This window comes from Eucyclogobius newberryi, unplaced genomic scaffold, assembly GCF_026437365.1.
Source record: "Eucyclogobius newberryi isolate DKJ021-1_F unplaced genomic scaffold, fEucNew1.0.hap1 SCAF_5, whole genome shotgun sequence".
Lineage (NCBI taxonomy): Eukaryota > Metazoa > Chordata > Actinopteri > Gobiiformes > Gobiidae > Eucyclogobius > Eucyclogobius newberryi.
In genome coordinates this window covers 29,140,125-29,166,920 of record NW_027316167.1, presented here as the reverse complement: position 1 = coordinate 29,166,920, position 26,796 = coordinate 29,140,125, and the positions used below count along the sequence as shown (strand labels likewise).

Below are 26,796 nucleotides of genomic sequence, written 5' to 3'. Positions count from 1 at the left end.
GTTCTTTTCAGAAATTACATGGTGGTGTTCAGGTTAGAATTAGAAAGGTCTGGCGATTTCTTATTGCATGGTTTTGTATTGTACATGAGGTTGGTACATTGAATTAAGGGTAGTGGAATATGAAGTGTTAACAAAAAAGTTATATATTTATTTTATATATTTTTTTTTATTATTTCAAAGACAATAATCAGAAAATAAAATCTTCTAAATTCAAAAATCTGCTATTTTTGATTCTTTTTTATAGGAGTTACTGTAATTTATTGTTTTTTAATATTGCATTTTAACATTAGATCTCCCACCTCAACTTGAATGCACATCATGACCTTACAAAAGTTGGCAAGAAAAAAATAAAAAAAAAGTAAAGGCTATACATTTACAGAGTCTGTATCCCTCCTCCAGCGGCGTGTGAATTAAATGACAAGTCCCTGGATGGACACGAGGAACCTGTGAAGATTTGATTGTTCAGCCGTGTTTACACAGCCCTGTGAATTTAACGACGGGCTTTAAGAGCTCAAGGATCCTTCCCTTGGCAAGATCAATCTCGCCAGTCGTGCTAAATCTGTCACAGGGAGAAGCCAAGAGATCATGGATACCAAATCTCGCGTTCACATAACTGATACCGTTCCCGTTCAAGTGGCACAAAGGCCAATAGGCTGTCACTGTAGACGATGCGAGGTGTGATAGCGGGCTTCAGAATGCGCCCAAACGCTTCAGTTTAAAGACTTCTGGGGATTTGGCGTCGGAAGCAAAAGAGCCATCGGCGGGAATACAGATTGATAGTGATCATTAATAAGCGAGTGAATGGCTGATATCGCTCTCCGCCTCACAAAGGGACAACATGGATCATAAAGCAGACACCTTTGCCAAGTGCTCCTTTCAACGCGACTGAGGGGGATAGCAAAATGTATCACCGAGCACCGCTAAAGGCCTCATTTCGCAGATGATCAAAGTAGCTCAGACTTCCAATATACACTCAACCCAAAAGCCTCACACACGCGGGTGAAAAACACTCCATCCTCAAATGCATTATATGAGCTGAAAAGGTTATTCTAGGTGGGGTGAAGGAGGAATAACAAGACAGGAGCCGGTACGAGTGGTGCGACTCATTTTCCAATCCATTAGGAGGTGTAATGAATTTACCGGTCTCGCAGGAAGAAAGAAATAATAGAAATAAAATATAACCACGAACGGAAGCGGCTGAGATGGAACGACAAAACTTTGAAACTGCCATCAATCACAGCGTTGCGCAGAAGAAAGTCGCTGAGTCGAAGCAAAGTGATGAAAAAAAATAGCTGAGAGCGGTTTCGAAAGATAAGGAGGATTAGCAACAACGCTTACATTGTTACTTAATAATACATGATAATATAAACTTCTGCTTTGAGACCACAATAACAAATAATGGCTTGAATGGTAATGGCTGTAATACATCCTCTTTTTTTTTTAAATTCATCTTGATTTAGCAGGGACATTAGACAATAATCTACTCATTTAAAAACAGTAAAACAACTGCAACTGAACCATTAACTGTGATCTACTAAGGACACTTCAAATCACGGAGAGCCCTTTTGGGTTCCTGGGAAACTACATAGGATCTGGCGCCCCACAGTGAGGAACCTATTCTGCTTCCTGATAACCGGCTTTAGAACCTAAACTGGAAATGTGAAGATGCAGAACATACAGAGATGATTTTTGTAACGGTGAAGAAATCAACGTTACAATAACAAACAGTAACATCAACGTTTGTCAGTAACTAAGTAAAGTAAACTAGTTTTCCGCACTATAAGGTGCACTTAAAAGCCTTTATTTTTCCAAAAACTACTTGAATCCAGCCTTATAGTGTCACCCCCTGCAGGACACTCTGTCTGCTCTGGAGAGCAGCTTCAGTGAGAGACTGATCCACCCTCGCTGTGTGAAGGAAAGGTTTCATAGGTCTTTCCTTCCTGCTGCTGTCAGACTTTACAACAAACACTGTTAGTCCTGAACACTCGCAATACTGATCTAACCATGTGCAAGTCCGTCATATGTGCAATTACTGTCGTAATTCATGTGCAATTACTGTGAAATTCATGTGCAATCCATGTGCCGTCGTCACGTCGCAATTACTGTCGTGATCACATGCAATGGTATTTGTGTATTTATTTATTTATTTTTATCTTTATTATTTTTCCCCTCCATCCCTTGTTGGGTGATGGGAGGTTTTGTCTGTGGGAGTTTTTGTTTATAGGAGATCTTCTACTGAAAGTGTTTTTCAAACTTCCTATAAGTGATCTGTACCTCTGTATCTACCTGCGTTGCATCAATGAAATTTCCCCATGTGGGACAATAAAGGAATATCTTATCTTATAATCCAGTGCGCCTTATATATGGATGAATTCTGACCTTTTTTGATTGTGTGTTGTTCATGTTTTGTTTTACTCGAAAGTTGACCATTCATTGATAGTGCGCCTTATAGTTCAGACAACACTGTATATTGGTAGAGCAGTTTTCCACGTCTTTTGTCCCATTTGAAGCCTCTTTTGTCCCATGATGCTCTCAGAGTCTGCGCGTTTGGTGTGGTTTGTGTCACTGTCACTGATCAGACAGTTTACAGTTTGCTGTAACTGGGATTTAATCTATCTCACAGATTGTTAACAATATCTGCAGTTAGAACAAGCTATGAGAGAGTTGGTGTATTCTTGCATTTGTTTTTCAAGATAATAAATATCCGATGATTATGCTATTTTAATTTATTTTTCCATTGTACCCATTCTAACCAAATCTTTTCTATTGTCTTTATACCGAAATCTAATCTTTTACAACATTTATAGCTATACAGACTGGACTGAACAGGACCAGACCAAAAATACAATTTGTACCTCGTCTTTAAAACTGTATTTTAGTATTTTTCAAGCTGTAAAAGTATCATCCACAACATATATAATAAAATAATTTGTAATATTTTATGCAACTGAGCTACGGTAACACTTGACCAGGTTTATCTGTACTCAAGAGATGAAATGCAGCACTTCCGTCCTCCGTTTATAATAATACCTTCACTACATATTTAAGAAGTAGAACACTGTGCATTTCGCTAACGTATGGTAGGAGCGGCGTGTCTCTGTGGACGCGGAAATAGGCCGTCTATCTGCGCAATGGTCGCGCGGAGGGTGACAAAATTAGACAAGAATGTACGAGCATCGCGGGACCCGTTTAGAAGTAGGTGAATTATTATAAGTACCTGGTTGCCAAACAAGTTGAATCCATTGATGGCCTCCAGAGCAGCTTTTGCCAGCCCCACGGAGCTGCAGAAAGAGAAAAATGACACACACGACTTCAGTGATTTATTGCGACATAATGTACTTGTTAGATGACGACGGAAATAGGCTAGTGGGTATCTTTAGAGCTTGAGAGTATTACTTGAATGTGAATTAGCGTCTTGTCTGGGATAGAGGTTTTCTCTGCAACCATAAATAACGTACATTTAAACCAAAAAAAAAAAAGACAAGGAATTAGCAATGGCTACAGCTACTGATTGCAGTCCAGACTCGATGAGAATCAATTTTCGTGTCATTTCGAGGACGAGAAGGATTTCCGTGCTTGGGGGGGTGGAGAAAAAAAGGAGGAAGACGAGATATGCTGACATATCAGAAATTGTTCAGTTCCATTAGCAAATGCAAAATTGATTCTTAAATGGAGGGGATGGCGGGAGCGGCTAATTCGATGTAGGGAGAGCGGCGCACAGACAGTAGTGGTTTGCAGAACTGTCAGCCGCTCACAGAAAGGAGAAGATGTGCTGCGGAGTGAGGACACAGGAGGTTGAAAAAAAAAAAAAACAGGAAACAGGAGCAAAACAGTTGTGTGATGCAATAGTTGGAGTTGACAGGTGGAGCGAGCGAGACAATGGCATGATGAAAATGTTGCTGGAGAGTGTTTCTCCACGAGTTTAGACCGTACGGGCTCCACACAATTAGTTTACCTAGAATGTGTTTGCCTAGAATGAAATTGTAGCATCCAAAATTGAAGTTTGTGACTGTGTTACAGCCAAAACTGAAAAAACAATCCTCAGCAACAGCAAATTTATGCAATTTACAAGTGTACAATTTGTCTTTTGTTCATAATCACATTTGAAGGTTCGTGAATATTATTGAGGAAAGGGATAAAACAATAACAAAAACAGCTTCTTTTGAAAATGTAACGCGCAGTGATGCTCCTTGGAGTGAAACGTCATGATATTTAAAACATTGTCCAGATGACTACCCTTTGAATCTTTGTCTACGCTGGATCACTCCTGGACGAACGAGGGATTGCACTGACCACTTACACTATCTCAGTGGAAACAAGCAGCTCACAGCTATTTTTGCAATAAAACAGCTGTAATTTAATAAATACCAGATGTATAATTTTCTTGCCATAACATAGTTTCAGTTTCAGTAACATCTCCATGGAGACAGAGACCTTCAACAGATGTGCATCACTAATGATAATCATCACTCCCGTTTCACACCTATAACAACTCTATGTAAGTGAATAAAGACTACCCAGGCTGAATGTATGAATGAGTCGTTGTATGTCTGTGTAACTAATTACCATCTGGGCCCTGCATAGCCTCAGCCCATACAATACAATACAGTTAAGGAGATTTATGAATATCTGTTGCTGTAGTAATTGCATTGACCTGGCCAATTCTGTTTTAAATTAAATGTTTTATATGTCTGATCTGCGGGTAAATTTGTCTTGTCAGCATAAGTTAGTGAATCTTAAAATTAACTGCTCCGTGAATCAGCTTGGTACGGGGTGAATAAACGAAAGAACAAATCCAAAAGAAGGACAACTCTATCTATCCATGAACTCAAACCGACGCTCTTTAAAAAGACCCATGCACATAAACATAAACAACACATAAAATTACATTATTGTTTCCCTGTAAATTACTCGTGCGGCAATGAAAATAATAATAATACATTGAAATAATACATACCGTTATGGTTATAAGCAATGGCCATGGTAACCAGAAACGATTCATTTGGTTTTCTATAACTCTTTTATTTCCTTTAACCAACTAGTACTTATTTAATTTTTGTATTTTTTCATGACAATAAACACTGGCAAAATAGAGGAAATAAAAGAAGAAGGAATAAAAATACCCAGGTGGTCAATGGTACGCCTGTGAACCGGGCGGTTAGGCAGTGGATGACCCAACAGTCCAAGTTTAAAGGCTAAAAAAAACTGTTCCACTCTTGTCTCTTATTAATGAACATAACACAGAGGCAGTGAATCACTTAATCCAATATGGACAAATGAGTAATTGGTATAATTAAGCACATCTTTTCCCGTTCACTTCAATTAATTTCACATCTTTTGTCCACTGGTACACACTTTGCGCAGATGCTAAGGCTTGCTGATTGGAATTGTATAGCTTTCTGTAAAACTGATGCTCAACGTGGCCACTGAAGAAGGCGCTGCAGTTGTTATCTTTTCTTGAGGGGTATCTTAGTGTACTTTTGCCAGTAGCATTGAAAAACATGCTTCCGAGATAAGCATTTGAGAGAAATTAAGGATCTTTATCGGGGAAAACATGGAGCTGAGAAGAGCACCAGCCGACCTCGAGCCTCTAATCAGAGGCAGGTAGCGTTTTTAATTTAAAATTCGTATCGTTTCAAACACGGCTGACCCTTTATTTTTATGAAGGTTGCAGTTTTGATATTTCATTTGATGATATTTGTTGATATTGATGATATTTTGAAACGGCACAAGTACTGCGCAAAGCCAATACTTACATTACACTTCATAATGCGAAATGTAAGAACCACAATGACGAGTTACGGAATAGTTTGTCCGAGATAGAGTTAAATTCAGCAAAATAAGCAAATTAAACAATATATTTTGGGTATCGTTTTGCCTATTCAAGTTTAAAAATATATGCTTTTGTAGATTATAACTGCTGGACTTTGGTGATGAGCCTAAATTTACCATATCCATATGATTTGTAAATGTTTGAGCTTCTCCCTTTTAAACACAATGTAGCACTTTACTCATTATTAGGTCCAAGAGTGTTGTACTTTTAATAATGTTGTTGTTATAAAGTAAGTGGAATAAATGGAATTGAAATATTAATTAGTTATACGCCTACATTTATGTCTGACAGTACTTCTAAGTTATATTTGGAATTGGAGTTCTATTGCATGTTTGAAAGTTTTAATTACTATTTTGAAGTAAACTTGAGTTGTGGATTTAAAAAACTAAACTTATTATTTAAGTAAATACATAATGGACAACTAGAGATTTGGAAATTAAACTATATTTATTGTATTCAGACAATAAACCTTTGTTTTTTCCTTTTCATATTCTTCTTTTTTTCTTTTTAATGTAATACCCGACATTAAAATTTGTCTTTCTTTCCTTGAAAATAATGTGAGGCAACACATTGTTCTGGAAAAATAGAAATTCAAGCATCTAAGAAACGCATTTTAATTAGATATCTTCTAATTATCTCCACTGTGGCGCTCAGTTGCTGCCAGGTTTGCTGCTGAACATTGCAGTAATTTGGTGCTAGATTGAGCTTGTTTTAAATGACGGAAAGAATATTGATATGAGAAAGAACAAATGAATAGACAACTTGAACACTGCGTCTATTGATCGAATGCTTTTAAAAGAATACCTTAGTGGTTAACGAATATTGTAATTGCTAATCGTTTCATGTTTTAAGACTAATTTGTTAACTGGCTTATCATCTAAAAATATAGTTAATGTTAAAAAGATATCGCCATGCTCATTTAAAAGGCACGTGTAATGAATCAAACTAAATTCATTTGAATTTTTATGCATCAATTGAAATGGAACAGGATAGATAATAAGGCAGATATTCAACCTACAAGGCTAGTGTTTACTACTAATTACAAAAAACTGTCTTCTCTTTCAAATTTAGATTTTGTAAATCTCTTTTAAATGTGTAATGGTTTAAAAATGTGTGCGCCGTTATGTCTTTGCCTTGCCTCGGGTCACCCTTGGAAAAACATTGTTTGATCTCAATGGGTTCTTACCTGATCAAATAAATGTTCATAAAAAATAATAATGAATAAAACACAAAATTAACCATATTAAAGTCAGTAAATTGGAAATCCAAACACATTCAAAGCATAAGATAACAAGTAAACCATGGCTGACCCAACACCACATAAGTATGAATAAACGTGACTCTAAATAAGAAAGACATGTAGTTTTCACACAATGGGAAAACTGGTCACTGTAAACAACTTTTTGTGAAATTCAGTGTCTTGATCTGACTGAGAACTGAGAACAAAACAATATAAAAAGATGGAAAATCTCCCCAAGTGCAACATTTACATTTACTGCGTTGTACTCGTCTCACTCCGTACATGGATTTTTGTTCTCTCGATGCATTTCTTTAGTTTTTGACTCTAGTATTATGCAGTTCATCGCCTCAGTGTGCATAGTGCATGAGTAATGTTGCGTCTCGAAGCATAAATGAAAAATGACTTATCTGTTTTCACGCTGAATTGCTTTATGATTGGAATGACTGCTGGCTAATTGTGCTTTGTGTCATCTACCCAAGACAATTCATTACTAAAACACCTTAGCTGCACAATAAAGGCTCATCTCGTTTTATCTTAATGGCATTTGTCTCTTCTTCTTCCCCACCAGGTTTGCGAGCTCGTATCGCTGTAGTACAACCGTCAGAACTTTTCAACACATCTTCAACTGCAGCAAAAAGCTAGACCCGATCCCCAAATGTTGCACTTAATAAAACGCTTAACACACTGTAGTGGACCTTTCACTGTATATGAAGCTAAAATCCAATCCTTCTCCAACAGGCTGCCCCCTTTCGGCCCCGAGGCAGAAAAATGAACCACGTAACGCTCAGACGGTAGTTTTTCCCCCACGCAATCTCTCGCTGTAAACACCAGTGAATAGAAGTTGTGTTGTGAGAGAACATTGGGAAAGTGAGTTGGGCAGATACACCAGCTCTGTCTAATAAAATAAATGGTTCGAGAATGTAAGCGGTTTACAGATATTAAGTTTTGTTGCCATTTGCATTTTATTTGCAAATGTACAACAAATCGAATACATTGGATTCACCTGGAATGGAGCTCGGTGCTGCCATTGTTGTACTTGCTGCCCCGCTCCCACATGCCAAAGTCTGGAACGCGGTAGGCCCTCTCCACGCAGAAGACCAGGTTTTGAATAAAAGATACCTGCAGATAGAAAATACACATTAGGCATAACTTAATGGGCACTAACAGTCAGCAGCAGCTCAAACATTCCCCCACTAATAGAATTGTGACTGTCATTAAATAGCACCTTAGTAGCAACACTTAATCGACAAATTGTGACTAGTCGACTATGGAAAATAACTGTAGTCATATTTTGATAAGCGTTATTTGGACTATACAGACTCTAAAAAGCATACGCATCATTGTTCATTGTTTTATGTTGCACCGAATCACCAAAGCGAGTTCCTGTAGGCTTTATTAGACAGGAAAGTTTGAGCGTGAAATGGGGACGAGAGCGAAGGGAGGAGACGCAGTACATTGCACTGTGGCTGCATTTGAAAAAAACCTTCTGTCACCATATTTTAACCTTTACCTGGTTAAAAAAATGTGTTAAAAGTACAACAGAAATAATGATTTGGCAAGTCCACACCTAAAATAACCCCATAACAGCCCCATAACTTAGTAAATATGATTAACTTTCCACACTTTACTACTTTTTTATCATTTTTTATGTGTGTAGGCTACTCTAAACTATATTGTATGTATATCATAGTAAAAATGCACAGTAATCATCTAGTGGCCCAAATAATCAATAAAAAAGACAGGCTAATGCAACTTCAATCATCAAGTGCTAGTGGTCGAAATGTCAGGACTGAGTGCTGAATGTCAAAGATGCAAGACAAAGAACTGACATGATATTACGATACGAGACCTGAGGCACTAAAAAAGTCAGTCATTTGCATCATTAGCGTGTGTAAAGCGGTCAGCTCGTCTCCACCAAATGCCACTTAGTTACAGCTCCACAATAATCAACTGTGATATTGATCAGTAGTGCGGCGAGTCGGCCACAGTCTTATTACGGAGGTCAGTAAAGTAGACACAGCAGCACGGCCCTCATCAGCTGAAGGGCAAAGCGCCCTTAAAAACCCCACGTCGTTAATGAATGACCTGTTTGAAAGAGTGCGTTTGGATTGAATGTATTGAAAGAAAACCAATCACACCCTCAACTTCGCATTAAAACGAAGTAGCAGAGTTAAGTTGCATGGACTCAGTTGTAGCCATTAACAGTTTTATGCACTGCTTTTTTCACTCCACCTGTCACGGCATAAACATTGTACTGCGGTTATGTCGGGGATTTTTCACCCTCAAATTTGTTATAGCCGGGAATAAAGCACGGTTGAATAGCTAAGTTCGGCTCCCCGAAGAGTGCACTATGACATTGATTCGGGGATAATTACGTGCTTGTGTCATGTGTCCGCCTTGCTTTGAGATTATGTATTTTGTCCTCTGACCAAAAGCACACAAAGTGCTTTTGATGGAAGATACAAGTACCCTTTACCCTTTTCACTTTAATGACGAGGACACAATTTTTGGGGGGATGTAAAAAAAAAAAAAAAAGGTGATGATGGGCATCCACGTTCCTATGCGATTACATTTTAAATTGGTGCAATAAAAAATACAATGAGTAAGGAATCAATGGTTATAATGGGTGGCAAATGTTTTATCCATAAAGCGCCTGCACACCAACCCAAACTCGTGCATAATGATGTTGTATCCTCGGCCAAGACCATGGAAACATATGAGCGATGTGTGTTATTGATTGGTGGTGGTCTGAAAGATTGATGATAGCAAAGATTGGCAGCCTCACTTCTATCCATCTAAAGTTATATAATATTGTAAAGCTCAATTGTTCTGAAAGAATACCATTTACAAATCTAGTCAGTGTAATTCAAAGCAATTACAATCCAGCTCATGACTTACAAATTCCATAATTACGTTGACGTCCCATAACCTTATGGCACAATGGGACTTTTATTGTATTTGCGCAGCTATTAACATTAAAACCTCATACTCCGTACAACCTCACCTCAGTCAAACCAGCCGCAACATCTCGGAGGCTGATTGAAATGCACAGTTTGAACAGGGCCTCGGAGACGCGTCCAAATCAATAGGGACGCCAGGAAACAAGCTGAAGGCAGCGACCGCAAATGTATGACGACTTAAAGGCCTTGAATGATTAAAAAAGACCTGGAAGAAGCTGTGCTTGTGTGTGCGCGCCTGACTGATGGGTAATTTAATCCAAAATGACAAAGCAGGGGAGAGCGATGAAATGAGAGATGAGGGAGGGAAGGGGTACGATGGAGAGAGGCCGTGGGAGAGGTAAATAGGCCAGTGCGAAGGAGGACGGGGGATAGAGGGGGGAGAGAGGGGTTTGCCTCCGCTGCATTTTGGGATTTTATGAACAGTGATTAATGAGGGAGACTTTTTAGTATCTTAATGGCATCTTAATGAATGTGACTTCCCACTGGCTAAACAGATCCATCTTTCTCTGCAATACAAGGAAAGTCTCCCAGCCTAGGTGTGAATAACTTAACTCGGGAACAATAGCATGTCCAACAGTAAAGGATTATATTTAAACTATATATACTTTAATTGTGATTTTACAGAACTGTTAAAATATGCTGTACCTGATTTTGACTGTGTTAAACTCTTTGCAGCAGTTCACATGTAGTGTTTACATTACCCAACGCATTCTTACCATCCTAATTACTCACAGTTCTACAAGTAGATGCAGAAAGCACACTGGGGTCTCATTTTCACCCTAATACATGCTGTTACAATATATGTGTGCTGGGGCGAAACCGATTTTACTTTATTACGTGACAAAAATCTGGTACACGACCCTTTAATAAAATTTGAGACTTCATTAATTATATCTAAATACTGTATGTGACAGGATAGTTATCAAACATATTTACAGTACAAGCTCTCTTTCTTCCCGGTGTGCAGAGATGACTTTTGAATTCATGTCCGATGCCCTTCCAAGCACCTTCTTCAAATTTGGGATCAGAAGGTTCATCGATGTGACATAAAATGCACAATATTTATAATCAGGATGGAGTCGTAGAAATCTGAATGATTTTACTCTCTTCTACGTTGGTATTCTCACTTTTTGAATTGGATAACTACAACATTCTACTTGGCTGATGTTGGACTTCACAGTGAAAACCGAGTGCACCTGTGTAACAAGGAAAAACACATGCAGAGACACAGGTCGGCTAATGAGAAGCTTCATTTCATGTTGCACAGAACTGCAAATGGCATCTGAAGGAGGTCGATAGAGCATCTTCTCAGAGGACAAACAGGCCTCCTATAGCGCTTCAAGAAAAATACTGCAATGCAGTTTCCAGCTCGGGCGCGCGCGCGCCATCGGACTTCACAAGCAGAGACAGCTAACAACACGCTAATAAACTGTGCCGTAATAACGCGATTAGTTTGCCATTTCATCCGTCATTCCCAATCACAAGTGTACAGTAGGCGAGAGGGAGTGGGAGGAATGCAAAGAAACCACTTCAGTTTTAATTATGCAATGTAATAATCAGGGGTTTTAATATGCAAATTAAGCCTGCAGCACAAATAGGCCTGCCCTCATGAAAAGTTACACTGTCAATTTGTTCTGCCATGGCGGGTTGAGAAACTGAGAAAAATGAGTGGTTATTAAAACAGGATTTAGCAGTAAACAATGTCAAGCCCGTACAGAGTAATTGGCCGCTGGTATAATGCCTTACCATGTCCCCCCCTCTCCGTAGATAAGCCCCATCTACTAAATAAACAAAATCTCTTAGTTTACCAACGGCACAAGTTTCTCTGTGGCCCTAAGTGGTGCTGCGCATGAGTCGACTATAAAACTAACTGAATTAATGAAGTCAAACTACTCCTTAGGGCTGCACAGTAAAAACAAGTGTAACAGCCACATAGCCTCTTTTCATAATGGTGTGTACATAAAAAGACAAATGAATTACAACGCTCCACTGTAAAACCCGACTTTTCAAATATTGTAAAATTATATTAGTTTGACTCCTACAAGAAGATTTGAACTTTTTATGACCAAAAATAAATAGAAGGTGAGCCGTTAGGGCGCGCGGGGGATTTTCTATGGGCTGTTCTGAGATGACTGAAGGGGATTTGGGTGATGTTTTAATGGATTTTCAAAGCACTCCAGTCTGACACTTGGATTTTGAGGGAGTAGTGTCACATCATTACCTCTGCCAAGGAGGTAATGTGATTGCACACATTTGTCGGCTTGTCTGTCTGCCCTTCTGTCTAACAGCCGGAATATGCTTAACTGCATCTGTGCTTTTCATAAAACCTGCTGCAAGTACAGCACGCATAGCACCAGAGAGGAGCTGTGAACATAAAGGGATGATAGAACTTGAACTTGTGGGTATCTGTCCATTCTGCACTTCTTAAACAGGGTTACTTATTTCCTGCGATCAAGAAATGCTGCTAAACTGTGCATAGTAACTTTTCTAATCCCGGGGGTACACCACGTTCTTGTTTCCATGGAGATGTTGTTGATTTGTCAAAAATATTCCACAGTACGGTATTAAACGTTTCTATCTAGAATGTGTTAAATTACTGTTTTTTATTGCAAAAACACAGATTTCTGTATTGCCTCGCCACAGATCTGATCAGTAACTTCACCTGCTTGTCTGCATGGAGACAGTGTTGTACTGTGGAACATTCTAGAAAAGGCGATAACATGCAATAAAATCACTCAGGGGGGGAAAAGCGTTTAACAATTCAAGAAAAATAAGTTTTGAAGGGAATACCAAATATTTTAACTTTACTAGATTGTATTTGGAATGCCCTTCGGTATATGTAATGTTTTAATGCAAATTCCATTATCAACTGGACCACTGTTTTTGCCCTGAACATGATGGTAATCCCATGTTTCCATAATATAATTAAAGTAAAATGTAAAAGAAAATGAACTGCAAGAGATAACATAATCCAAATATTAAGGCTAATTTATATGCATATCCTCCATTGTACTGCTACCTTTTAAATTAGTGCTGGTGAGTCACAGGTGGGCATTTTAACTAAAGTTATAATGAAATAACAAATTATAACATAGACTTTCTCCCACCCACATACCAGCAATCTGTCTTTCAAAGTTAACCTTCAAAACCTCTTGCTGAACTTTGAAGTGACGTTTGCCAATCGAGCTGAAAATATCAAACCAATAAGTCAGGCTGGGCGCTAATCCCTTGTGCGCACCATCGATTACTCCGGCAGACATTCTGGGGGTGTTGTTTACCTCATCAGTGTTGTAAATGATCTGCAGACCAGAGCATATCATCTCCACCAGGTAGAGCAGGAACAGGGAGACGGCGTCAATCTAAATTAGAAGAAAGCAGATGGAGAAAAGGTACACATAGTTAGGAGTTTATTTTTTACACTACATTGGATTTTAATGTATAGAACAAAGAGGTGGCATTGTAAACAACTACGGTACATTTACTGACTATTCTGCAGCAGCTTGGAAACAGTTCTTTATGAGTATAAGGCAAATAATTAACTGATATTCTTTTTAAAGGACTGTATTAAATATTAAGTTGTAATGGTTCAAATTGAATTGTATTTAGAGTAATTTTCTTGACATATGTTGTAAAAAGGCTAAACTGATTGTGTAGCTAATGGGGCTCAAATTAAATTAAATAAATTAAAAAGATGAAATACATTTAATGAATAAATACATGTTCAGCCTAAAACCAAATGTTCTTTTCAAACAAACTAAAGTTATTATCAGGTCAAAATATGTTAATATTTGTGTACATTTACTCTTACTGCAAAAGGTAAGAGAAACTTTGCAGCCAACTTTGACTTTCTGCCACTTAAAATATATTAGATGCTGTCGGCACAAATTATGCCACTTTTTAGAGGTTCTTCATTGCATCTGACAAGTTAATTTACCCGACATATTCACGCGTCAAGAGGAAGAGGCAATTTAAAATGCTGGCACTTAAAAATCAAAATTGTCAGCTCCACATAGATAAACTGATTTCTTTATGTTGTTATTGATTAATAGTTTAATCTTCACAATTCCACAATTTCCGCAGCTTCCATCAAACTGTCTCGTCTGAATGTCTCATCCGCACAGCTGACCTGCAGGTGGTGGTAGTCGTCATAGGTGTAGACCTCATCTCCGGTATCCACATTGAAGACAGAGTGGAGACACTTAGAGGGGCTGGGGTCCTGTTTAAACTGCTCCACCTACAAACATACACGGGCACAGGGGAAGGAGGGAACGGTCAACGGGCGAAGGAGCTCAGAGGAACGCACCCGTCATGGAAATGAGGATCGATTCTGAGTCGTCAAAGAGGACCTGTTGGCATTTGAATTCAAGTGCAAAGTGCAAACAGCAAACAGCAAATGTACTGGAACTATACTACTATACGATATAGCAGTACAGAATGCCAATTGTAAAATATTTTGTGGCATTTACAGCTAAATGTTCAGTAGATATTAGCTATACCAACAGTGCTTAGACTACTTATACACGTATATGTAAATGTGTAGCAACATTATCATCATCAATGTGTTTGTTGCTTTTAGGAATGCACAGTTACACATTTATTTCGATTAGCAATGACAACCCAGAAAAAAATACAACATTGTCCACTATATTTGACTAGGTTGACGCCAACTGACTTAAAAACATGCGAATTGAGATTTTGATATTTCTAGGCAATTATCTAAAACAGCAAGCAGAGTATTTTTGGATTTCTTGTGACTCTGCGGAGACCAAAAGGTGAAAGCAAATTTATTCATGGAGACAGTAGATACATTAATGACATTCTGTGGAACATTCCAGGCAAAGCATCCACCAAATTACGTTATGAATATGTAGGTCTGTAGAGAGGCAAATCTGTTCACAGTAAAGACATTTTAGTAGTAGTAAGATGCTTTTATTTGATCTTATTTTGGGATGAAATCTTACTTGCTTACTGAAAATAAATAGCATGACCAGTCAATTGCAACCCATGCGAGAAGAGCCAGAAAGTGCAATATCTAAGAAAACATATAAATACATTTATTCTGACTGGTTTTCCTTTACTTTTCTGACTTATAAAAACCTTTCACCTTTAAGAATTCCACACCTGCTACAATGCTCTACTTACAATTGTGACACGTAACATATTGCCCAGTATAAAAAAAAGTTCAAGTGCAAAAGGGTCAAGAAAATATATGACTCTGGTTTATTGCTACAGCCCTTATGTCCACTGGCAAATAGAGGGTTTTTGTGTATGTGTGTAGACGCTGTATTGTACTCATTGGTTGCACACTAAATCACAGCTGAGCCGCACAGCCCGTCACACTCAGTTATAAATAATTGGCCTTTGGACCCATTTCTATCTTGTTTGTTTTTGAGAAATCACTGACAATGTTAAAACTCCCTATTAAGAGAAAACATTTCCCCACACCGCAGCTATATACTTCTACTCCATTATTATCATTTCCATTCTACTATTAAAATTTACAACCATTTTCCTTTGGCACATAACCTCTGTGCACCATGCTCTCCTCCAATCCCTCTTTCTCTTCTAGACAGGTCATAGCCAAGACCCTTTGTCCCATTTTTGCAAGCTCTGCCCCACTTTCTACTGTCCCACTGCGACTCGTATGCTATCGTATGATGGCGGTGCCACAGCACTCTCTACTCCAGCCTGTTTGTGTTTCTCCAAAATGTGGCCTGCAGTGCTGTAATGAAACAAGAATAGCAAGCAAATCAAACCAATGTGACAAAAACATTCGAAGGTGTTGGCAGTCGAGCATGGTGTGGCATCGACCTGACCAGGCAGTTTGGACTGAATGACATGGCTATTTGTGCAGCACTGATACTTACAATTAAACCGGGAGCCTATATAGTAAGCCTAGTTAGTCTTTAGGTGTTTGCCATTTAACATTAACTCGAGTAACATTGCCGCTCTCTCCAAATCGATTTGGAGACGTGCAGGGGCAGCTCCACTGTACAAGCCACAGTTTAAAACAGACACAGACGGATCAGAGGCACAGCTGGGAGGGGCTTTATATACGTATTCTTTGACCCACAAGGAGCAAAACGGTCTTTAGATGGTGAAAATCTGCCTCGTATTCAATTAAAAACCATGAAATAGAGAGAATGAAACAAGTGTGATGCGTCCAGCTGGCGTGGCAAACTACAGAGTTGTCTCTGCGGCGTGCACAAAGCCAAAGTGCTTCAACTTGTTACAAAATTTCTAAATCACGTTTTCATAAATGCAACAGAGAGCATCAATAGTTTGCAGCCTGTAGTGTTTTTTAGAGCCTCGATCTGTTCTGCAGAAGAGCAGGAGAAGGGCTTGGGGTGACACTGGAGCAGGAGCAGAGCAAGAAAATGTAGGGACTGGGGGAGTAATTAGTTGCCATTAGAATTACATCTAAAATGCACCAGAATAAAGGAATAATATGATCCCAGACCCCCTAAGTATTGTTCATAATTTATTTTGAAGGGGGTTCGGGGCATGGGGGCACCACTGAGCATTTTTGCTAAGGGCACCCAAATGGCTAGCAGTGGCCCTGGGTCAATGCCTCTAATCATTAGTACTGTCATTGTTCATTTGTCAATATGAGGTTGTAAAGGTCAGGAAAATATATAAAACAATATTGGCTAGATATAAAAATACACACATGTGGAAGCGTAGCCTGACACAACAAAGGCACAGCAAATTTTAGTTAACTTTAGTTAAATGTACATATTAATTCTAGCTATGTTTAGTAATGAACTACTGCCAGTTCAGTATACGGTAGTCTAATACAATCTTGACCTTGGACTGGCACAATAATTACACAGGCTTTTGACCCTAATATTAGAACAATAAAAAAATAAAAGTATAGCAAGCATGATTAATCCTTTATTTCTCTTCTGCTTTTTGATGAAAACATGTGGATGGACAGACCTTTTCCAAGTAACAATGCCCCTATTGTTGAGTAGACCATGGACAAACATCGGTTCGTTGTTTACAATACAGTAGAAAACTGTTTTGCACAATAAAGTTTTGCATTATACCAGAGAGTAATCATAAAAATCACATCATTATTTAAGCATGGTCAAAATTTATAATCAAATTGTCCCATATAATTGTATTGCAAAATGACCCTGCTGTGTTTCCTGTTCATCGAGGCTTGCCCTGCAGTTGCCCCATGTCATGTCTCCATTAAAAATGCCCTGTTCCCTGTAAGTGTGGAGGACAGGGCCCAGAGAACAAGCGCCGGATGTAATTAACTGTGTAAACGTACTTTGCAATTAAGACATAGAAACGTTTACCCGAAATTAGGTCAAGGTTGAGGCAAGATGAAAATAATGGTGCTATAGGCTCACTCTGCCAGTGCACAGACTCGGCCACATAGCAGGTGACTCCATTACAAGATGGCACTCGTGTGGGAGAAAATAACATCAGGAAGATTGACTGACGTGTTTTTAATCTTCAGACTCTAACGTCCCACTGAGATTTGGAATCTCTTTTTCAGGAGAGTTCTGCCCACAGAGAATACCCTATTTTTAGAGGTAGGAAAAACCTAAGCACCTGGAGGAAAATTACATTGGCACTGGGAGAACATGCAAACTCCACACAGAAAGGCCAAACACTGCCCAGGAGTCAAACCAGAGACCTTCTTAATGTGAGGCAACTTCGCTCCACCATGACAGAGCTACAAATATCAAAATGATAATTAATTGCACATAGGATCAGATTTGTTATAGTATAAAACATATTCTTGATAGATACAGTATAAAAATGTCGGCATACATTACAAACAAGGCTGTACTTGACCTGTAGCCCTCACTCTTCCACTGGTTACTGTAGTTGATATTGATTGTACATTTCTACTGCACCTACTGAACCTCATCCTGCCTCCAGGTGATGCTTAGCTTACAGTAAGATATAGTGTACATTGTGTTCTTTGCATTTGAACTAACCAATACTGTTGGGGTAACACAGGAGCAGCACTTTAGGACCCAAGATCTTAAGCAAGGCCAAACAACATTATGTACTGTATTTACTAGTCCTGAACCCCAGGCTTTTAGATAGAGAATGTGGACGGGCATTTTCAAGTGCAGGGACGGCCATTTGTATCTGATTGGCTGCCGAGCCGTGGTCCGGAGAATGCCGAAGCTACTCGTTTTATCGGCCCCCGTACCCCCGGACAAAATTATTTGGACGGGGTGTTTTCAAATCCTATCTAAAAGCCTGACCGGCCCTTTACCGCATCCCAACCTTTTCTGTCTCGTGAACCCCCTAAGCTTTGCCTGAGAGACCCCAACCCCTATAGCGCTATATTAGAATAGAGATACATATGTTCTTGTTCTAATGATTTGTGCCAAAACCTTCTAGCCAACACCTGCTGTTTAACGTACCCCTTGGTCCCCTTACCCCTGGTTGGGAAACACTGCTCTAATACATCTATGACTAAAGGTAAATGTCTCTCATAATTCCCATTGTACTACATCAGTCTGGACATGGAGAAGATCACAGAAGAAGCCTCTCCAGAGCCCGCAGCAGTTAACAGGTTGCCAGTTATTAAGCCCTTATGTCAGAAGGAGCCGCTCCTCCCGTGATTGGTTATGACGATCACAGATGTGTCCGGTCCTTCAGAGTGGAGAGCCTCTGATAATAACGGCACCTTTGATCACTAACACAATGCGGTAATTGGGCCGTTTTATTGTGTAAATACCCAACGTGCAGAAGAGAGGAGTGGGGACACACCTTATCGGACTGCCTCATGTAGCAGTAGAGAACCCCGCGCATGCATTTGATGGCAGAGTGCTCCAGCTCGTGAGTCCGGCCCATGTCGTCGTCGATACGTCTGAAACACAACAAAAAAACCGAGTCCTCAGGCTGAATACATGAATCGAATGTGTGTCACTGTTACGGAAAATGCACCTGAACGTTTTAAAATGCATGACTGTAATCGTATACATTCTTCCGTGTGATCATTTTGTGCCAAACCTGCGTCAAAATGAATACACGCATCATTTAACTGATATTACACCGTGAATGAACAGATCAGTGCAGAGAAACATTGAATCAAATTGATTTTAGTGTAATATTTAACGTGTTTGGTGACTATTTGATTTGAATGACGGTCGAAATACAGCTACAGCAGACAGATAACACTTTTAACCGTTTCTGTCTATAATAAAAACTAAGATCTTGTCAAGACAATTCGACAAATGTCTCAAATTGTGGAAGGACAACAACCTAAGCTCAACTGCAATGAGTGAAGTAGTTTGAAGCAAGCTAAAAATGATAATTGTCTCAACACGACTAACCCGAAACAAGTTGATCAGGTCAAAAGGCATATTAAAAAAAAAACATTTGCATGATTATTATATTATATGACTATTTTGAAAGTCTACATAGTTAACCCTGTGTGAGTTCTTAAGAGTTTAAACAGTTTTATAATGTTTTGCGGTGAGATCCTAACAAAAGGTAATGAGCTCTTTTCATTTAATAATCCTAAACTTTTTTTTTGTATTAATTGGCAGTCACGGAGCAGCTACAAAGGGTGCGATGAATATAGGAAGGCATTCAAAAGTCTATCAATTAGCGTGTGCGTAATCCTGTCGGGGCCAGCACGTCAGAGGCGGCGAACAAAGGCCGCACTAATAAAGACTTTGGGTATTGGCAGACGAGCTAAGGTTAAACTTGTTTGAATTTCACTCCGACGCCGTGCATTAATCAGACCGTGGAGCGGATGTGTGACCCTGAAGAATGCAAATGGGATAAATGAAACTGTTAGCATCCGGAAAATGTTTCGAAACTTACAATAGCCGTTGTATTTTATGGCAGAAATAGTGGGATGAGGCAGAGTTTTGGATAAATACAAGAGATTACACGCACTGATTACTAGCTAGACTTGTTCTTTGCCCCTAAATGGAAATCTCTAATCAATCCTTGGTGGCAAAACATATAATTTAAATGACAAAGTAAGCGTGACATTTTAGAAGAAAGGTTCCTAGTACTACTGTCATTTGGAACAGGAAAATAAAAGCACACACCGAAAAACCTTGCCTCGTGCCTTTTGATGGCACAAATGGTCTGGGCATTCACCCCTGCCAGCAAATATTTAGTTGCAAACAGAAGAATGTTTTCAGTCTGTTCTCTGCAAAAACGTGTCCGAGTATGATACCATGACGTCTGCTAAGTACAAAGATGCATCCGGCTTGTGATTAGGCGTGTCATGTATAGATAAGAGTGAAGAATTGTTAATTATAACAATACGCGTCACAATTGAATAAATGTTTGAGAATTTTAAGAGCGAAAATGTAGCGTCAATTGAATCTGTAGTTGAAAAAGTCAAAACAAATGTATTTTTATTAGTTACATTAACCTTTCATTTCATAAAGCAAATGGAAATCTTTTAATTGTGACTTTAATAAATGTAAAGTTATTTGTATCTGGCTGTATATGTCATATTAACTTTTCATTTCATAAAGCAAATGGAAAACTTTTAGACGTTGTGAATGAAATATTGTCCAGTTGTTTTGGCCATGGGGTCAATAATAATGAATAAAAGTGTTTCTTCTCATAATAGTTGTAACACTGGGCAGAACACCTTGTAAGTAAACAAATCAGTCGGTCAGTTATTAGATTATTTCGGTCCAAAAACACTTGACATGCAGAAAAGGTGTAAGCTGAAGTTTATGCTCATTGGGCCGACCCTTGCAACTGTGCCAGAGATCTACCCCTTTAACACATACTTTAATACTTTATAGTATTTGTTCTGATTTTGACAGAAGATATTTTTTTTTACCTTAAACATGATTATCAGCGTGTATAGCTCGACGAGATCACATACGGTAATTATTAGTTTTGTGTTTTCTTATATGTGTTGCCCCTGACTTCAGTACAATAGCATGTGTAGGGAATTACTATTGAGTTATATATAAAAGACTATTTTCATTTAAAGGTTGAATGGACGATTTTTTTGGCCCAAATTTGAGTCTTATTTCCTCGTGGCGTGGACTGCCGATTAGTCCTGGCAAGTATCAATCATAAAACGCACCTACCGCTCACCTGCAGCTGCGTGTGGCTCGTCCCCCGAGAGCAGCACGGTTCCGCGTGTCTAAGCGCATTGATCTATCATAATATAGTTCTCTCAGTGTACAGGACATAATTAGGACGGAGATAGACTGTTCGAGCTGTCTCATAAGAGACGGAAATCTACGGGAGACGAGATGCGATCCGTCGCGCTAATAAACAAACGCACGTGTGTGTTGTATCAGTCCGCATGGGGGAGTGCGCATGCGCACTTCCGCCTGCGTTCTCAAATTGCCGAAAAATCGTCCATACCGCCTTTAATATACCTATACATTCATATATTATTGCTACTACTTTGGATAATTAGTTTCTTGTTATTCATCTGTGATTTCCAATTGAAATGATGGTCTATAATTACTCCTCAAAACTTATTTTCAAATACTCTTTCTAGTGGTGTGTTGTTGAGCATAATTTGAACTTGATTATTTTTTGTTTTTTAAAACGTTTTAAAAAGTTATGATGTCAAACCATATTTTAATTTCATGCAACTCTCGCTCCACCCTTTCGTAAAAGCTGATTTTGGTATTCACCCGGACAATAAACGGTGAAATCGAACATAATTTAACAATATCAAATAGTAATCATGTAGATAGAAAATAAAGCTAATATAGTGTGTTGAGTAAAGTTCCCCACGTTTAAGACAAATCCATGTACCAGAGAAGTGAGCGCATCACAATGCAGAGGGTGTGGAGTCGGTAATGACCCTATCCGAGGAGAATCATCTTAATTAAATCTCTGTGACAATTCTAATAGAAGAAAGCCATGACTGATGACCGAGATGCGCCGCTGGACACACTGCTGCGCCGCACTATTTTTACCCCATCTCTTTTTTTTACCCACGTTTCTGCTTCTCCTTTATCCATGCTCAACGCAAACCTTTGAGTAAAAATTCCATTGGAGGAAGAAAGCTGTCAAATCCTGAGGGTAAAGGAGGTCTAGAGACTCATAATGGAACAAACAGACAGAAAAATGAAACGTATGGGACAGAGCGGGGCATAAAGCTGTGCAACCAAGGAGATCTTTTGGTCTGTTTTGTACATAATGGTGTCTAAACATTTGGGCGAGTCTGTTTGCGCTTGGGATTTTCTATAGCTTTCACTTGGAGCTGAGAAAATGTTTTTGATGGCTGTCGGCACAATAAGCTTTGACGAAAAGATGCTGCTGTTATGTGCCACCGCAACTGTGTCTAAACACCATTCATATGATACAGTGGTTAAAGCGTGTTCATTCTCTGTTCATCTTCTTCACTCTGCCCACGGATATATTGATTTAGATTAATTTGTTAAGCTGTTATTGCTCAAAAATTGTCAGGAATGGGTGATTGGGACTAATATTGAGAAACGTGGACGTCTCTTCACTTTGAACTAGTTCCAAGCCTTGGTTTTATGTCAAAAATGATTTAAAAGAAAAAATATTGAGGAAAACATAAGCAGAAAAAACGAACAAATACAAAAAAATAGTATTAGTGCTGCAATATTAAAGGCGGTATGGACGATTTTTTGGCGATTTGAGAACGCAGGCGGAAGTGCGCATGCGCACTCCCCCGTGCGGACCGATACAACACACACGTGCGTTTGTTTATTAGCGCAACGGAGCGCATCGCATCGCTCGTCTCCCGTAGATTTCTGTCCACTTCTGCGTCAGCTCGAACTGTCTTTCTCCGTCTTCATTTTGCCCCGTACACTGAGGGAACTATATTATGATAGATCCATGCGCTTAGGCACGCGGAAACGTGGGGACGAGCCTGACGCGGCTGCAGGTGAGCGGTAGGTGCGTTTTATGATTGATACGTGGCAGGACAAATGATTTATCCACGCCACGAGAAAATATGATAAAAAAATTGCTGCAAAAAATCGTCCATACCACCTTTGATAGCAATTTTAACAAAATCGACACAATCCGCAAACCGCGAAGGCTGCAAAAACAACAAAACATCCTGCTTATTCTGAATTTGTTTAGTTTGTCAGTTCAGAAGCTTAATTTACCTATTAATAAAACATAAATTGCAAACCTAAATTGCAATTACAAAACTTGGATACTTGTATTATACCCTAAATATAATATCTGAACTAAACTGGAAATGTATTTGACCAAATTGAATTGATATTTTGCTCTAGGACTCTGCAAAATTTCAAAAAGGCTTCTTGTCAGGGACGCTCTTGATCTGGAGGACAAGAATTTTATGCACGAACCTGTAGGCCAGTGCCAGAGCCCATGCCCCGGCCGCGCAGTACAGCGAATCCCGCACCCTGGCTTCTTTGCAGGTGGTGCATATCTTCACTGGGAAAAGGCCTGTCGTAGGACTCTGGTAGTTCAGAATAGTTGTTTTAACTGAGTAACAAAGAAACACACAACAAATAAAACATTATATAACTTCATTAAAAATAAATTCACCTCCTCCCACATTAATTTTGCAAAATGTTCTGTTTTGTGACATCGGGATCTCTAAAACATCCAGCACATAACAAATGATATCTATTCTGACTCCCACACTCTGAGTTAATGGAATTTCATAAGTGGTTTATTTTCAGTTACACCTACATCAAACGCCACACGGCATTTTTTAGACAGTTTGGTCGTGTTGAAAACCTCTTAAAAACACCGTGTCCATGTTACTCTTAATTTCCTTTTTTCACTTGAACTTTACTTTACGTCGCGGTACAAAAAAGTATTGCAAATGAAGTCAGCTTGCAGACCTATTCATCATAATCATCATTCTTCATAATGTCTGAATATATGAGTCATTTTTTAAAAGAACATTAAAACTCAAATGTGAAATAAACAAAGATTAATGTTCATAATCTTCTCGTTAGGTATTTTTTCATTATTTTAAGACATTTATAAAAGTTTTTTTTTTTTTGGCCCGTAGGCTTTATTAGACAGTTTAGCGTGAAATGGGAGTGAGAGAGAAGGGCAGGACATGCATTAACTTGTCAGACACTGCTGCCGGCTGCACGTGGAGCCTGGCCGACCATTGTTCCATTTCTCTTTTCCAAAATAAGTGGCATATAATTTACCACAAACACATACGCATAACCACCCGGCATTGTTAAGCCAAAGGGGAAGAGGCTTTATTCATTTCACTGTGTCATGAGCAACAGGGATCTGGACCACAAACAGCCTTAAAACCTTTCAGAAACAAATCGCCAAAGAAACAGAACCATTTATACTTGGTATCATATGAAGGCGGGATATAAAGCTGTTAATATTGCGCGATGGTAGTCCTCCACTAATGTATTCAGAAACATTACACGTTCAAAGCCCTGGCCTCGGCGAAAGTAATGCATCGGCAACACGCCTCCCCCTGCCGAGGTCCCCCCCATCGCTGATGAGTAAATCTGCCTGCAGGGATTACTTCATTTTTCAACAGCACATTATTCCGGAGCAAATGAAGAGGACATCCATGCTGCACTGTCATTTGTTACCGAGTGGAGCCAGAGCGATAGATAAAGAGATCGAGGGAGACAAAGATGGGGGATGAAGCCTTTGCATATAAAAAAAAAACAAAACATACGGGCGGCGTGCATGTGGCTTTGAATGAGAATCGACATTGTCCATCTGGAGCTGCGCTGGCTGGTCAATTGAAGGTGACAGTCACATTGGCACTGAGATAAAGAGCCGGACAGGGTGAATTACACAGTATATGAACGACCACAGAAGGTAGCCCCCCCCCTCCAGGTACTAATGAAGTGCACGTGCATAGTGAGCATAGTGCGTATCTCCAGACGCCAATATTGTTTCTAACTATAGACTAGCCACTTTGAATTTACTATATTCGTACGGTGGGAGCCGGAGACGGCTGTGCAGCGCTTGGGATTGGCTCGTTCACGTGCCCTTGTAAGGACGCGTTTGTCGTTTGTGGAGTAAATTAAATGTACGGACGCATTCGGAGACGCGGCGTGGTCTTCCAGACTCACGGAGATTGCTTTGTGTTGTGTCGGTTAACCAATAATAGGGCGGCGCCTTTGGGCCGCAGCGCATTAGCAGTATTATGTGTTAGGCCGAAGGATGTGTAAGCCAATTTGATCCTGAGGAATTACATGTCAGCTCATCTTTAAATGCCGTCCTCCTTGTATACGTGGCATCTACAAAAGTGCTAACTACTGTGTCAGCATGATTACATCATTTATTTGTACTATTAACAGTGAGAAATTCTACTCAAGAAAATGCTACATGCAGCAGTTTAGTTTTAAACTATATTATACTATACGATACTAACAAAAACTTACATCTTGATCATCATATTATTAAATCAGATTAAGTTTCTCCACCTTTAAATAAATCAATTTAAATCAGCTCTGAATATAGACCTTATAAACGATATTTTAATTTAGCATCCCTGCCATTATTACAATGTCAATCGGAGAAAATTTGGAGTCGCGGCTTCTGACAAAGATTACAAGGAAAACGTGTTATAATTCAGCACATTGACAATTTGCACATTAGACGCCATCCTTTCTCAAACTGCAAGTTCCCCAGGATGCAAATCAAGTGTTGTTTTGGAGTTTTTTTGCACAGCCATCCATCAAGCTAATATCCCACTAAATCAGCAGCTAATGCTTCAGACGCACACGGTCTTCTCTTTTACAATGGGCCATTTCCCTGCATTCGGTGGGGTGGAGAGAATGAAACAGACACAGGAAAGGAAATGGAAAAGCAAAAAACATAAAGAGATGAATAGCAAAGAGTAAAACACAAGTATTGCATCGCGGGCTACAGTTAGAAAGAGGGAGACACTATCTGCTGAATGCTATAGCAGATGCGACTGTGCGAAATGGCAAATACACAATGGCAATGCTCGTTGCTCACGCCGGGCTTAACAATACTTCTTTTTTGTCATAATGAACTCTGCAATATAACATCTGTGACTTGAGTTACGCTTCAATAAGGAAAAGGCATTAAAAGGTCGTAGGTTTTTCCAAGAATAACATGTCTTTCCTTGTCCCTTTTCTGACCCTTCCTTTATCCACATTTAATACTGGACTAGACTATTCCTAGAACAATATAGCAAAATATATTTAGATGCATGTTAACTGTGCATGGAAAGAATCACAGTTAAGTATGGGAAATCAAACTGCAGCTTTCCAACTGTAGCGTTTTGACATTTAATTTCAATGTGCCAATTGTTGACGCCAACCTCAACAATACTGGCATCACCAGACATAGTCCGAGATGCGCCGAGCACAGCTGCTAAGGGGGAACGCGGAGCAGTCGGCCCACGGAGACAATCGCGCATTTTAAACCGAAATGAGAAAACAAGGAAACACAACAACTAGGATAACCTCGTGTTTCTGCTACAAGCTCATAATGGAAAAAGGAGGAAAAAAGTGCTTTCCTTAATCGGTAGGAGCCAGACGGTGGAGCGACACTGCCTGCTGCCTCCACTGTTATCAGGGACCGGCTGAGTCAATGGAGTGTAGCAACAGAAATAAAGAACCCAGGAGGGCTAGAGTGAAGGGAGAGCGAAATGATGGAAGAACAGTGAATTACGGATGATGGAAGTAAATGATCAGGATATTCTTTGCAGTGCAGTAGACTACAATCATTGCTGAACTATTAAGGACATTGCTTAAGCGTTAGGGAGGTTTACAAATACACAACAATGACATTGAAATGACAGGAAATACAGTATATTCAGGTTTGATTTGTCATGCCACTGAAAAAAGTAGATGTATTGGAAG

At 39.3% G+C, this 26,796-nt stretch overlaps 1 protein-coding gene across 4 annotated transcripts in view; it reads right to left on the bottom strand.

The window, feature by feature from the left end:
* phkb (phosphorylase kinase, beta) overlaps window positions 1-26,796 on the bottom strand; it is an 85,116-nt gene that overhangs the window by 53,866 nt on the left and 4,454 nt on the right. For all 4 annotated transcript variants that reach the window (XM_072464530.1, XM_072464529.1, XM_072464531.1 and 1 more), the window contains 6 exons: window positions 23,308-23,446; window positions 18,779-18,878; window positions 14,160-14,267; window positions 13,312-13,392; window positions 8,077-8,192; window positions 3,218-3,281 (listed from right to left, as the gene is read on the bottom strand). In XM_072464530.1, coding sequence (XP_072320631.1) covers window positions 3,218-3,281; window positions 8,077-8,192; window positions 13,312-13,392; window positions 14,160-14,267; window positions 18,779-18,878; window positions 23,308-23,446 — 608 coding nt within the window. The remainder of the gene's footprint in view (window positions 1-3,217; window positions 3,282-8,076; window positions 8,193-13,311; window positions 13,393-14,159; window positions 14,268-18,778; window positions 18,879-23,307; window positions 23,447-26,796) is intronic.